This window comes from Thamnophis sirtalis, unplaced genomic scaffold (assembly GCF_051295495.1).
Source record: "Thamnophis sirtalis isolate CommonGarterSnake01/CBP01778 unplaced genomic scaffold, rThaSir2_p1.2 scaffold_15, whole genome shotgun sequence".
In the NCBI taxonomy this organism is placed as follows: Eukaryota; Metazoa; Chordata; class Lepidosauria; order Squamata; family Natricidae; genus Thamnophis; species Thamnophis sirtalis.
The window spans coordinates 36,573,035-36,587,544 of NW_028261395.1; the positions used below are offsets into that span (position 1 = coordinate 36,573,035).

General features: G+C 43.0%; 1 protein-coding gene across 2 annotated transcripts in view; it reads left to right on the forward strand.

Annotated features, from left to right (window-relative positions):
- Nucleotides 1-8,419: 8,419 nt before the first annotated feature.
- Nucleotides 8,420-14,510, forward strand: part of LRRC20 (leucine rich repeat containing 20) — a 119,695-nt gene continuing 113,604 nt past the window's right edge. Inside the window, exon 1 of one of the 2 annotated variants that reach the window (XM_087701800.1) lies at nt 8,420-8,746. In XM_087701800.1, the coding sequence (XP_087557926.1) occupies nt 8,422-8,746 (325 nt within the window). In that variant the 5' untranslated portion in view covers nt 8,420-8,421. The remainder of the gene's footprint in view (nt 8,747-14,510) is intronic. The other variant, XM_087701801.1, reaches the window with a different exon arrangement.

Here is a 14,510-nt window from a genome sequence, read left to right on the forward strand (position 1 = left end):
GCTCGGAAGGCGGAGAAAGGCGGGCAAGGCCGAGCCAGGAGGCGGGGACGCGACGGAGACACCCGCCCGCCGACGAGGCACGTGGCCGCTTCTCTGCTTGGGCCGAAGCGGAACGTCTTCGGGCTCTGAATAAGCAGGAGCCCCGGAGGGAGGCCTGTTGGGTTCCGTCCCGGGTAGCGGTGACGTTACGCCCGAGGGGGATTTAGAAGGGAAGCGGGATTGCTTATAAGCCAGAACGATTGTTTTGGATAAGCCCCCTTGAGGTGTCGTGCCCCCACCCCTATTTCCTCAGCCTTAAAGAATTGGGAGCAATACAGGTAGTAATAGCAGTAGACTTATATACCGCTTCATAGCCCTCTCTAAGCGGTTTACAGAGAGTCAGCATATTGCCCCCAACAATCTGGGTCCTCATTTTACCCACCTAGGAAGGATGGAAGGCTGAGTCAACCCTGAGCCGGTGAGATTTGAACCGCTGACCTGCTGATCTAGCAGTAGCCTGCAGTGCTGCATTTAACCACTGCGCCACCTTGGCTCTTACTCAAATTACGACCACAATTCTGAGCCCCAGACTTATGTTGCTAAGTGAGAAATGTAACAGAATGAAAGGAACCTTGGAGGTCATCTAATCCAACCCCCTGCTCATGCAGGAGACCTGTACTAGGGATTCGAACCGCCGGAACTGCCGACCTTCTGATTGACAAGCTCAGTGTCTTAGCCACTGAGCTGCCTAGTCAGGCTAAGCACCTAGTTAGGTGAGAAATTAGGCACCTAGTTAAGTGAGTTTTGCTCCATTTTATCAGTTTTCTAGTCATGTTTGCTAAGTGGATGACTGCAGCTCTTAAATTAGTAACACGGTTGTTAAGTGAATCTGGTTTCCCCTTGACTAGTACTGCAACCGTCGTAAATGTGAGTTATGAATGTAAATCAATGACTATAGGGATGCTGCAATGGTCATAGATGTGAAAAATGGTCATAAGTAACTTTTCAGTGCCATTGTAACTTCAAATGGTCACTAAACAAACTGTTGTGAGTTGAGGACTATCTGTAATATTCTAATCTCCAACTTCCTCTTGAGATTCATCCAGAGCAATTTTTAATAGATAAGGCAGCACGAACATAGAATATGGGACATTGTAGAATAATTGTAGATAAGATAAAGTTGCAATCCAATGAGGAACAGAACAAAGCTGGTTCTTTGTGAACTTTTGTATGAACAGGATATTATGTGCTGAGTTTGATGCAATTTATTTTCAAGTAGTATAAAAAGCAAATCATTGAACCTGCTGTAATAAAAATTTTCATACTGGAGCAATTTCTATTCCACCTTAAAGATCTCGAAATAGTATGCAAAATTGTAGAGAGGTTTAGTTTTCAGAATTGCACAGTACTTGGAAATGGGCACCATTTTGTTGCAAAATATCTATATCACGCGCACACTTCATATAAGCATATACTTGTGTGGAAAATAATAAAATGAGCACCCAAATCAATGCATATGCCCTGTCATTACTGCATAATCAATTGGCCTATCTACAACTGCTTATCTGCCGTTCAACATACAATATTAATTTAGGCCAGGGTGTCAAACTCGCCATCACGGTGGCATCATGTGACGTATCGGGACTTCCCCTCCCCCTTCCCTAATTCGGCTGTGGGTGTGGCCAAAACATGACTCCTCCAGCCTACGGGCAAGGAGTTTGACAGCCCTGATTTAGGCTGTTGGACCTGAAATCAATTTATAGCTAATTCCATACTTTCTCCAAACATTTTCATTAGGTAAGACATATCAAAAGACAAGAAAGCAGTTGACGTTGGAGGCCCAGAGTCTATACTTAAACAATGGTTCATATAAGCTAAAACCTAGGAGTTTTTACATTATGTTAAATTGGGACAATTGTGTGTATTCTGTAAAATCTAGAATTGTTATTTTTGTCTGTTATTTATTTCTTACTTGGTTGCAACACATGAACCAGTTGTTTATTTCCTTGTATTAATCAGTCTTTGGCAAAATTATTGTTAAAAACGTGCTAGTGACCAAAGCAAATGCCAGAAGGAAAAACTAAATACACCTAATTATATATAGGAATTTGTTTACTGATTATGAAGCTTATTTATGAATTCAATTACAAATAGTTGCCTCTAAGTCTTGTTCACTGTGACTCCATGGACAAGTGCTCAACATTACAACTGACTTACAGAACAGCTCAAACTGTAGGTCTTGTAAAAATATTTTTGCAATATTTAGATTTCAGTTATCTACTGCTTCCTACTTTGGTCAAACCTGCCAAACATAGTTTTTTTCTCGTCAATCATGAATGTGCCTCACCTATCCCAAGTTTCTGCTTGCTAATGCATTGTCTCAAGGCACCATCAATCCCCACTTGGTTTAGTGCTGATTGATTCATGCAGTCCATGATACTGTACTCTGAAGAATCATTCCCATACTTATACATTAAAAGTTATATATTTACTCTTATTATTTTTCAGTGTTGTACTAAAGGCATGATCCTTTGCAATCTTATCTTTGTCATTAACATCCCTCCCTAGAATTACATAATTTTATCTGTGTATTCATCTTCGACATATTGTGGTCAACTATAAGAATTTAGCTTCATATTCCTGTTGGCTTTTTAATGTTTAATAAAGGTTCCTTTCATTCCCCATTTTTAACTTTCATAATAAGTTTGTATTTATACTTATTGTCAGCTGACAAAATGACATCATAAACAGGTAAAGACCTGTATTGAGCAAAATTTTCTGTGCTCAGGAGTAAAAAGTGTCCTTGATTCAGTGTGATTCACTTCCAAATAACCATGCTTAAGACCAGACTATAAAATCCCATGAGAGGGGCTGATGCTTATATTCATGCATAACTGGAAACAACTAAAGACTCTATTGTTAAATCTTTTATTCTGTGTTCCTCATTTCTACATAATAGATTTGGTGTGTGTTCTGTTTAAGAACAAGGAGTTGAGAAAAGCGTAAAGCCCCCATTATTATTTTTTTCTTTTTTTTTTAACTTTAAAGTTAGGATGATCATTAGACCTTTTAGCTTTTTACAAATATTTTCTTGCAAAATTGTTATTCATCAGAAAAATGTATCTGCTGGATTGCAACTGGGCAACAAAATCATGCTTCTCTATCTCTTATCCCAAACATCCTAGCTTTGCTTTCTCTCTGTGTGTGTGCGCGCACACACACACACACACACACACACACCCTTGGTTCAATGTCATGCTCTACTTAGAAACCAAAAAAAAAAACCAGAATACTGTATACTATAGACATTATGGAGTACAGTAGAACTTCTGGTCACAAACACTTCTGAGCATGACCAAATTGGCTTCCGACAAGAAAATTCAAATTTTTCCCCCACAGCCAATTTACCCTTTTGCGCCATTCTTTTTTGTAAATGCCAAATTTCCAAAATTAGGTTCAGGCCACAACCAAAGTAGGTTATGACCAAAGTTATAGAACAACACTGTGACCAGTGGTTCTACTGTAATTAGTATATTTTTATTTCGTAAAAATACAGAATATATTCTTCATTATTCTTAGGCATGGGCATCTACTTAGATATGAATGTTTCTAGTACTTTTCTCCAAGGAAGAAAAAATATTTTTCAGGGTCAGTGAAATGCCAGTAACTTGATGTGGTGTGTGCGTCATGATGAAAATGAATACAAAACTGATGATGACGAGTATTAAGAAATCTCGAGTCAGCAATCAAGCATAACTGAGGACTGCATGATTAATCCTCTGGGCAGAGGGTGTGTGGAGAAAATATTTTGCATTGGTAAGGTCTACCAGGAATCAAAAAAGATTCCTCAGTCCAGCGCAGAACTCTTAGGGTTAGAATGACATCGATTTTGGCATAAAGCAGCTTCCTATGTACATTTCTGAGAATTATCTTTATTAACTTGATTTTGCTCATCAAGGCTCTGAATTCAGAGTCTTCCTTAAAACAACAGCTTTAGGCTTAGCTGCAGATAGATGAAAGAAGGAAGTATAAAATACCAAATCTATTTGTGGGTTTTACGCTTTTCTCAACTCATTGTTCTTAAACAGAACACCCACCAAATCTATTATGTAGAAGTGAGGAACACAGAATAAAAGATTTAACAATAGAGTCTTTAGTTGTTTCCAGTTATGCATGAATATAAGCATCAGCCCCTCTAATGGCCAAATGTAAGAATGATATTATGCAAAAATTTCTACTGGGAGGAATCTCAAGATGGCTTTCATAACTCTTCTTACACATTCTTTCAATACCTAGGAGAAGGGCTGTGTGAATCTGGCTAGGAACAAGTCAGTGAGACCTTTTGGAGTAAGAACATGAAACTTTTGCTGCATTAGCAAAAACTAATGGAGACCTAAACAGAAGCATGATCAAGTTCACTTCACTCATCTACCACACAGGCAAATATAGGCATTTGGACAATGTTTTTGTTTTTTTTAGGATTCAAATTGGGTGGGTTGCTGCTGGTTTTGCTATGGTTTCGCAACACGCGTGCGTGCACTGTTCAACGTAAATTGTTCTTTGTGCATGCGCAGAACAATTTACAGTGAACTGTGCACGTGCAGTCAGTAAAAACCAAACGGCAGTGGACAAGCGGTGACAAGGGAACCAGTTCGGGGGGCGTGGCAGGCCTAGGCCGCTGCCAGTTCTGCAACCTAGGCCTGAATTCCACTACCGGTTCGGCCGAACCAAGTTGAATCGGGCCTTACTGGAAGCAACCCACCTCTGATTCAAATAGAAACTAACACTTATTAATGTTTGGTGTGAATAGCTGAATTATGGCTAGTGGTTGGAGATACAGATAGAAGTGAAGGGGAGGATTTATCACTAAAAAGTAATTTATTCTTTTTTACTATGGCTTTTTAATAATGCTAATGAGGCAGTCCTTTTTGAGTTTTAAAACTTTATTTCAATATTTGCTTTTTCATCAATTTCAATATCTTAATCAACATGGGGGAGAGGGAAGAAATATAGTATCTGACAGCTTTATCAAAGTATCAAGAAAATGGACATGATAATCTCATAGAATATGCTTATGTTTGCCCTTGTAATGCATTTGTTGACAGTTGTTCCAGATTGTTCAATATTGTCTTATTGCAGCAGCTCAAATTAAAGAATAAGCATGCAGCATCTGGTTGATTTGTCTGGGCTCAGAAATCAAGCATGACTGGATTATTTAAGTGTAACACTCGTTAAGAAATCACAGGGCTGTTGGCCAGAGTGAAACTCAAAACAGCTTCCTAGGAGGAGCAAGTAGCAAATCATTTATATGTTCTTGCCCAGAAAACTACATGCATAAACCATGAAATTTGAGCCCCGAGGAGACTTTGTCTTTTATGCAAATATTTGGTGCCACAAAATTGCTGACAGGTAATCCTCAATATATGACCACAATTGGGAAACAGTTAAAAGGCCGTGCCCCGTTTTGTGACCTATTTTATTCTAGTTAAGCAAATCACTGCAGGTAAGTAAATCATGCAGTTGTTAAGCGAATCCAGCTTCCCCCAATTACTTGTCAGAATGCTGCAAGTGCTGTAAATGCATGGCGATTGCAAAACCCTGACTTTTGATCATATGATGGTGGGGATACTGCAACAGTCTTAAATGTGAGGAATATCATAGTTGCCTGGCACTGTAGCACTGGTGAATAAACAAATGGTTGTAAGTGGAGGATTAGCTATAGTTCTTACTTTCTCTTTCAGCTGAAACTGCTTCCAAAGTCACTCCTGTACTACATGAAAAAAGATATTTTACTTATGATATGTGAACTCACAGGAAAAAGGAAGAGGGAGGGAAGAGGGGCAAGACTTCAGCAACCTAAATATATAGTTAAGGAATTTATCTCTGAACTGAAATGAGATAAGAAAAGGAAACCAACAAACTTTTTCCAGCCTAATTGACAGAAGGGACCTTCTTATTAGTAACAGTCAGCAGAGGACCAAATATTTCAGTAGATGTTTGTTCAAGGTGGAACAAGAGCCCAGTCTGGGCTGCTTAACTTATTTATATATTTATCAAATTTATATACATACATATCAGGGGTGGGTTTCAACCGGTTCGCGGCGGTCCCTGCGAACCGGTTGGTCGGCGAACCCGGAAGTAAGTAACTTCCGGGAACGGCGAAGGGCCCACCCGCGCGCCCGCGCTCCTTACCCGTTTTTGACGAGTTCTGCGCTTCCACGCATGTGCAGGACGCATACAGCGCCTGCGCGATCCTTCAGGAGCAGCTGGAGCATTGCACGGATGCTAGTATGCATGCGTGCACCACGCGTGTGCGTGCCACACACATGCACGATGATGCCGCACGTGTGCACGAGGACGCCGCCGGCCCCGTTCCAACCAAACCGGTTGGAACGGGGTGAGAAACCCACCCAATACATACATGCATGCATGCATGCATGCATACATGCATGCATACATACATACATACATACACATCTCCCATTTCATGTGATGTGACTATGGTTAGTGTATAATGAATTTCTCTAATATTGGCTACAGAGATACATTTGTGATGGTGGTGATGATAAGGATGTTGTTATCCATTCAATCATATCTGACTCTTGGCGATTCTTTGGGCCAGGTCTCTCCACATTTTCTAATCTTGCACAGTTTTTCAATGCTCTGGCTGGTGGTAGTTTTGATGATGTCCAGCCATCCTGTTCTTTGACGGCCTGGTTTCTTTTTACCACTAACTCTTCCAAACATAATTGCTTTCTCCAGTGAATTCTCCTGCATGATATGCCCAAAGTAAGTGAGGTGGTGATACATTTGCACCAGCTTGCAAAATTCAACACTGCAACAGCTAATAGTTAACCTAGAAATGGAGCTATTAACTAGGAGGAAATGAACTGTATTATTCAGGAACTCTGCTGGGCTTTGGGGGGGGGGGGATAAACACCCTCCCTCTCAAGGTCTAAGTAGTGAAAAGAAGGGCTAGGAGTGACATGACAGGAGTATTCCAATATTTGAGGGGCTGCCACAGGGAAGACAGGGTCAACTTATTCTCCAAAGCACATGAAGGCAGGACAAGAAGCAATGGATGTGTAGGAAGTTAAAACCCACCCCACTGCTAGAAAAATGAAATATCCTGGGAAATATTGAAAAGGTAGAACATTTCCCTGGATAAGAAATGGAGAAACATGTTTTTAGGTAGGAAACAGACTCCCCCTTAATAACCCCCACCGTTGTCAATGGGCCATTAAAATGCCTGAGCCAGTCTACTCTACATAGCAAAGGTAGGATTACCCCTCTATAGAAACTCACCAAAAAGCACCTGGGAAAATTACATCAGGCAGCAAGGCAACCAAACCTGGACTCAAAACACAGCCTACAGAGTTGCCCCTGCATGGTCCCATGGGAGTCTGACATCCAATCAGAATACAAGCTCAACATCAGTGGCCAGAAAGGGCATAAGACCCAGGCACTTTCAGCATTTTGGCCTCTTTTTATTTATAATGTATTTATTTATAAAATGTATATGCCACCCAATCCTGAAGGACTTTTTCTTCTTCACCCAACATCTGGAACCACGTGATCCCCCTTTTCTGTTCAGGGCCTCAAGCCATGTGGTCCTGTCCACCATTAAAACATCTTTCCAAGTTGCACCCATGTTTCCAGTGTCTTTTCCCCCACTTGGAACTGAACCCAGAAGGACATTTCTTCCAACAGATAGAAACTAATCAAGGACAGAACCAACCTGAAACTAAGGAAATTTTCCCTGATAGTAAGAACTATTAACCCGATGGAACAGTTTGCCTTCAGAATTTGTGGGTGCTCCATCAGTGGAGATTTTAAAGAAGAGATATGGCAACCATTTGTATGGAATAGTATAGAGTTTCCTATTTGAGCAGGACTAGAAGGCCTTCAACTGTTATTCTGCTAACTAAGCATACGTAGTATTTATAGACCATTGGCTGTTTTCTGGAAAAGGGAAGTATGCACATGGAAACGATTTCCCTGTCTATGGAGATTCTCCATCACGGTTGTCCCAAAGGTGCTTTTTTCAAGAGGCAACTGGACTTTCTGGTGTTTCTTGGAAGACATTTCGCTTCTCATCCAAGCAGCTTCTGACTCAGAACTGAAGAAGCTGCTTGGATGAGAAGCGAACCGTCTTCCAAGAAAAACAAGGAAGTCCAGTTGCCTCTTGGAAAAAAAAAAGTATCTTTGGGCTAAGAGTGTTTGATTGCATCTTTTTTTCCCTTTTTTATGTTGATCATGTCCTGGAAGTGAAACCGACCTCCTCAGTGCCTAAATTCCTTAATTTACTTGCAGGAAGTTGTGTTGTTGTAACTATACTGCAAAAGGCAAACACCAGCAAACCGAACTCAGCTGTCACTTCTTGGTCTCTGCCTTGGCAAGAGATTTAAAGGGGGGGGGGGTGCCGTTACTTTCTCTTGAAAAATGCCTTTTCATTTAAATTCCCTTCCCGCGGAACCGTGCAGAGAAGAGCCTCCACCGTCACCCACGAGAGAGGGCGCTCGTTCTGCCTGGCTTCGCTTCGCTTCCCCGGCTTCATCGCTTGATGATTGGTCCCGGCCTTCGGGGCTGTTCTCCGTCCGGCTGGTCGGGAGAGCTTTTCCATTCCCCCCCCCCCCCGGTGCATTTAAGAAGGGCCCAGCTGCTCCCGTCCTTCTCCATGGCCGCGGGAGGCGAGCCAAGAGCCTCACCGGTGCACCACGCTCCAGCAGCCGCCCGGGAGGGAAGGAAATCTGGCTGTGTCTTTGCGGTAAGCGTGGAAAAGCAACGGGACTGGTGGGCGAGAGCAAAGACCCCCGCAGCCTTCATTGCGCTTCGGGGAACCTTGTCTTGGGGGGGGGGGGCAGAGGATGCCGCGCAGAAACCGCCGGTTGAAACAGAATAAAGCGCAACCGGAGTGCACAATGGATCTGCCTTCCCGGAGATAGGGAACGAGAGGGTGCGCGCACAACCCGAACTTCCGGGAGTGGTGTGAAGCTCTTGTGAGTTCCAGCACGTAACAACAGAGTGGCTGTGGTGTGTGCTGTTCCTTTGTGAATGGCTGGTCTTCCGCTCGGGCTGGCTGCGCTGAGCGAGGATGTTTAACAGATGAACAAAGAGTTGGAAGGGACCTTGTAGGTCATCTAGTCCAACCCCTCTCCCCCTCCCCCTCCAATGGTGCTGTTGGAAGAAATGTCCTTCTGGGTTCAGTTCCAAGTAGGGAAAAAGACACTGGAAACTTGGGTGTAACTTGGAAAGATGGTTTAATGGTGGACAGGATCACATGGCTGGAGCTCCTGAAAAGAAAGGGGGGAATCACATGCTTCCAGATGTTGGATGAAGAGAGAGGGAGATGCTGAAAGTCCCTGGTTTTATGCCCTCTCTGAGCTTTGATCGTGTATTCTGATTGGTTATCAGACTCCCATGGGACCATGCAGAAGCAACTCTGTAGGCTGTGCTTTGAGTCCAAGTTTGGTTGAGCATTACTCTTCCCAGGTTGAGCATTATTTTTCCCTGTGGTAGATGGGCAAGGGGCTAATACTATTATGCTTTAATCCCATCACCCTGGAGCTGGAGGGGGAGATCTTTGTTATGTAGAATAGACTGGCTCAGGCCTTTGACAAAAATGGGGGCTGTTAGGAGTGAATCTGCTTCCTGCCTAAAAACATGTTTCTCTATTTCTTATAAGGGAAATATAATATTATCCCTTTTCAATATTTCTCAGGGTATTTCATTTTTCTAGGAGAGGGGTGGATGCTAATTTCCTACATTGCAAAGCATTCAGAATAAGTGCTTGGAGCTGCTAAAGCAGTTACATCTTTGAGAGGTTCTGCCTATTGTGGTTAGCTTGTGTTTTGCTCAATCCATTATCTTCCTTTCTCTAGGCCTCAAACGGGTGGCAAAAGGTGGACTCTTTTAACTGCAGGCAAAGAGGGGATTGACTAAGTTTCTTTAAGTGCACCACGCAAACACAGGTTGTGCTGAGACGTCTAGTATTCCACTGGATTTATTGCAGGATTCGAAGAAAAGGAGTTGAGCTAAAACTTTGTGGAATAATTGCATTTGGCTTGGATTGTGTATGCCAGGGGTGTCAAACTCGCTTTCATTGAGGGCCACATCAGGATTGTGTTTGACCTTGTGGGGGGGCAGACTAGTGTGGCCAGGTGAGTTTGGCCCAGAGGTGGATTTCTGCTGTTTCGCCCCGGATTGGGCGAACTGGTAGTGGCAGTGGTGGGAGGCTCTGCCCACCCGCCCGGACGCTTCTGTGCATGCGCGCACACGTGCACGAGAGAACCGGTAGTAAAATAAATTGAAACCCACCACTGGATTGGCCAGCTCGACTTGTGTTGGGGGTGCCTGTTGTGGGCCAGGTGCACTGCCAGCGAAAATGGGCTCCCGAACTCTGTTTTTGGCTGCGACAGCCTCCTGCAACCCTCTGCCAGCGAAAACGGAGCTCGGGAGCACCTCACACGGCGCTCCCCAGCTCTTTTCGTTCGCAACGGCACCCCAAGCCAGTCCTTCATTTTTTCCAGGGAGGTCCCATGGGCCAGATCTAAGCACCCCGTTCCTGGATCTGGCCCCTGGGCCTTGAGTTTGATACCCCTGCACTATGCTGTAAAATATGTCTATTAACTGCAGGTAGTCCTCAACTTGCAACGGTTTATGTAGCGACCATTCAAAGTAACAGCGGCACTGAAAAAAGTGACATGACCATTTTTTCACGTTTACTACCTTTGCAGCATCCCCATGGTCATGTGGGATCAAAATGTAGACACTTGGCAACGGACTCATGGTTGCAGCATCCCAGTGGCACACTTTTTGCAACCTTCTGACAAGCAAAACCAATGGTGAAGACAGATTCATTTAACAACCCTGTTCCTAACTTAACAACTGCATTGATTCACTTAACAACTGTGGCAAGAAAGCTTGTAAAATGGGCCAAACCTCACTTAACAAACGTCTCAGCAACAGAAATTTTGGGCTCAGTTGTGGTTGTAAGTCGAGGATTACCTGTACACCCTAGACTAGTTTAGCATAGGTTCAACCTCCTGTAACATCACACTACTGTGGATGATGAAGCTAGATCAGTGGTGTGTTTCAATTTATTTTACTACTGGTTTGCTCATGCGCGCTTGCACGCACGCATGACACATCTCATGCGCAGAAGCATCCGGGCGGGTGGGCGGAGCTTCTTGCTGCCGTCACTACTAGTTCACACGATCCAGAACTAACCAGCAGAAACAAACCTCTGAGTTGGATGCTGTTCACTTTTGGCAGTGTTTTCCAACCTTGATAACTTGAAAATGTGTGGACTTCAACTCCCACAATTCCCCAGCCAGCTGGGGGATTCTGGGAATTGAAATTCACATGTCTTCAAGTTGCAAAGGCTAGGAAACACTGAGTGATGGCATATTAAACTCAATTGTTGTGGTTGTCCAGATATATTTGGAGAACACACAATTAGGAATGAGTCATGCTTCCTAGAAGAAGGTTGATTCAGAAGATAGAACAACTGTTTGGACTACAGGAGTTGCTTTTTTCCAATTCTAAATGCACATTCGCTTTTTCCAACCACTAGAAGGCAGTAAAGATATACAGAAAAACTTTTGTGCCCTCAAGTGTTCATCTGGGCATAACACAGCTCAATCATTATTTATACTGATATCCATGAATTAATCTGGTCGAATTTTGTCACCTCTACCCCGTTTCCCCCAAAAATAAGATCTCCCCGGATAATAAGCCCAATTGGGGTTTTTGATCACATGCACTAAATAAAATACCCCCCCCTGAAAATATTGCAACACGGCAGCAGCCATGAGGTGACCACGCTCGCCGCCTCCTGCATCTCAAAAATAATAAGACCTCACCGAAAATAAGGCCAAGTGCTTATTTCAGGGGTCAAAAGAAAAAAAGGCCTTGTTTTATTTTTGGGGAAACATAGTAATTCTGCAAACTAATTAAACAATACTGGTTCAAAATGCAGATCTTTGTAGGATCTCTCTATAAACTGAATGCCGTGGCATGACAAAACCGCGCTCGTCAAAATAACAGTGATAAAACCGTGTCGCTAAAGCCGCGACGTCATCACCGCCGCAACAACAGCGCGGCGACAGAAGGGCGCTTTAAAACAGCGCGGCGACACAAAGCCGATTTAAATTAAGGTAAGGGTTAGGATTAAGTTTAGGGGTTTGCTTTAGGTTTAGGGTTAGGGTTAGGTTTAGGGTTAAGTTTAGGGTTAGGGTTAGCGTTAGGTTTAGCGTGCTGAGTGCTTCGGAAGGCGCGGATTTGCCCTCCGCGATTATGTCATCGCGGTAGGGTCGCGTTTTTCCTTAGCGCTTCAAACGGCGCGGATTAGCCCTTCGCGCTTATGTCTCCGCGGATAAGGGCTTCGCGGATTTGTGGTGGAACCACTGAATGCAGTCCTTTCACACACAAAAAACCCCCAAGTTAGATTGGCCTTTGTATAAATGTTGAAAACCATAGATGGCAATATTAGAACAAGACTACGCAGTTTAGATAGAAGATCAGTAACTACACATCTCTTAAGCCTCTGCTGTGCTGAATAGTACTGTAGCGAGGGGGGAATTTTTATTTAATCTGGCTATAAAGTGCAGGACTTCTAAAAACAGAAAATTCTTTTCACTTTGTCATTATGGGAAACTGAATGTAGATTAATGGAGGGGTGGGAGTGAATTTCAACCACTGTAGAATCAGGCTGCAGCATAACAAAATTGACAAAAGCGAAGGCTGTTATGTTCTGTGCGAAGAATGGAGGCAAGGCCTGAGTGACTTCTAACAGCTCCTTATTCAATACTGCCTGTGAGGCAACTGTTTCTCCCTGGCTGACACAGGTCTTTTTATAGGGAAGCTGATCAGCCCACAACCAATCAGGAGAGAGTATTTTCCCGCTCCAACAGAGGACCAGACTGAGAACTTCAACTGACAACTATGTACAATACGTAACAAAGGTGGGGGGGGGGATCTGAATACTTTCTGAATGCACCGTATGTACATGCACAAATTGGTCCGTTGGTACAATGTTGGTTGTCTCAGAGTCAGACCCACAACTATGTTGTAGCTGATGACCTGGGCAAGTGCTTACGCTGCTCATTTTGTAGGTGGGCATATCCTCCTAGCTTGCTCCAATGAATTTCACATCACTGGGGAGTGAAGGTCCCTAGCAAAAAGAAAAAGAATTAACTAAAAATAGGAGGGAAGCAGAAACCCTTGTTTAAATCAGGGAGGTGTTTGGGAGAATTCAGATTTGACAGCTTTGAACAGGCAGCAGTATATAGGTTTTTGGCTTCCATTTTAGGAGAATCAGCCAGAATTTTCGGAAATGACTCAGCTTTCACTCTGAAATAGTAGCTTCTGTTTTGTGGATCTGGAGTGCCACAAGTATGTGTGGGTAATTCGTTGACTATTAGCTTATAAAAGGAGACCATCCTTTGGCCTTGGTTTCTGATTCTGGCTTGTTCATTTAAAAAAAAGAAGCAGCCAGAAATGCTGAACCACTTATCACCGTGACTAGTGTTGTCTAAAGTTGTTGCTTTTTCACAGCCATTATGTGATTGGATCATATTTTACTTCCAATATCCATAAATGTTTAAGGGAAAGACATTAAAAATTAGGCTACTTTATCCTGGCCTTCTTAAAACCTAGATGAACGCTTTTTAAATGTCAACCAATTGTTTAACTGTAAATACAGGAAAGTAAATAAGGGGGGGAAAAGTGAGTCAAGGAAAAAGCAAAATTGGAGAGTGAGGGGTGCAGAAAAAGAAAAGAAAAATACAGAAAAAGAATAACTTCCATCCTATAACTTCAATACAGTTAAAACTAAAATATATTCATCTTGTCCTCTAAAATTAAGCACGCAAGTAATCCTTGACTTTCGAACAGAGTTGAATCCAAAATTTCTGTTGCTAAGCAAGACAGTTAAGTGAATTTTGCCCCAATTTGAGATCTTTCTTGCCACAGTTACTGAATCACTGCAGTTAGTAACACAGTTGTAAAGTGAATCTGGCTTCCTCATAGACTTCGCTTGTCAGAAGGTCCCAAAAGGTGATCATATCAGAGGTGGGTTGCTACCGGTTCGTATCGGTTCGGGCAAACCAATAGTGGTATTTTGGCCTTGGTCGCAGAACTGGCAGCGACCCAGGCTGGCCACGCCCCTGAACCGGTTTACCGATCGCTGCTGCCATTCCCGTCAAGTTTTTTAGTAATTTTTTCATGTTTTGCGCATGCGCAGAACAATTTACAGTCAACTGCGCATGTGCAAAGCAAACCAGCAGCAATGCCAGCAGCAACCCACCCCTGAATCATATGATCCTGGGTCACTGCAACCATCATAAAAATGAACCAAGCATCTGAATTTTGACCAAGTCACCATGGGGCTGCTGAAGCAGTTGTAAGTAGGAAAATTGTCATAAGACACTTTTATCAGCACCGTTGTAACTTCAAACAGTCACTAAATGAATAGTTGTAAGTTGAGTAATACATAAGTAGGGCCTGCAGACATCTTTTCTTTTGGGTCT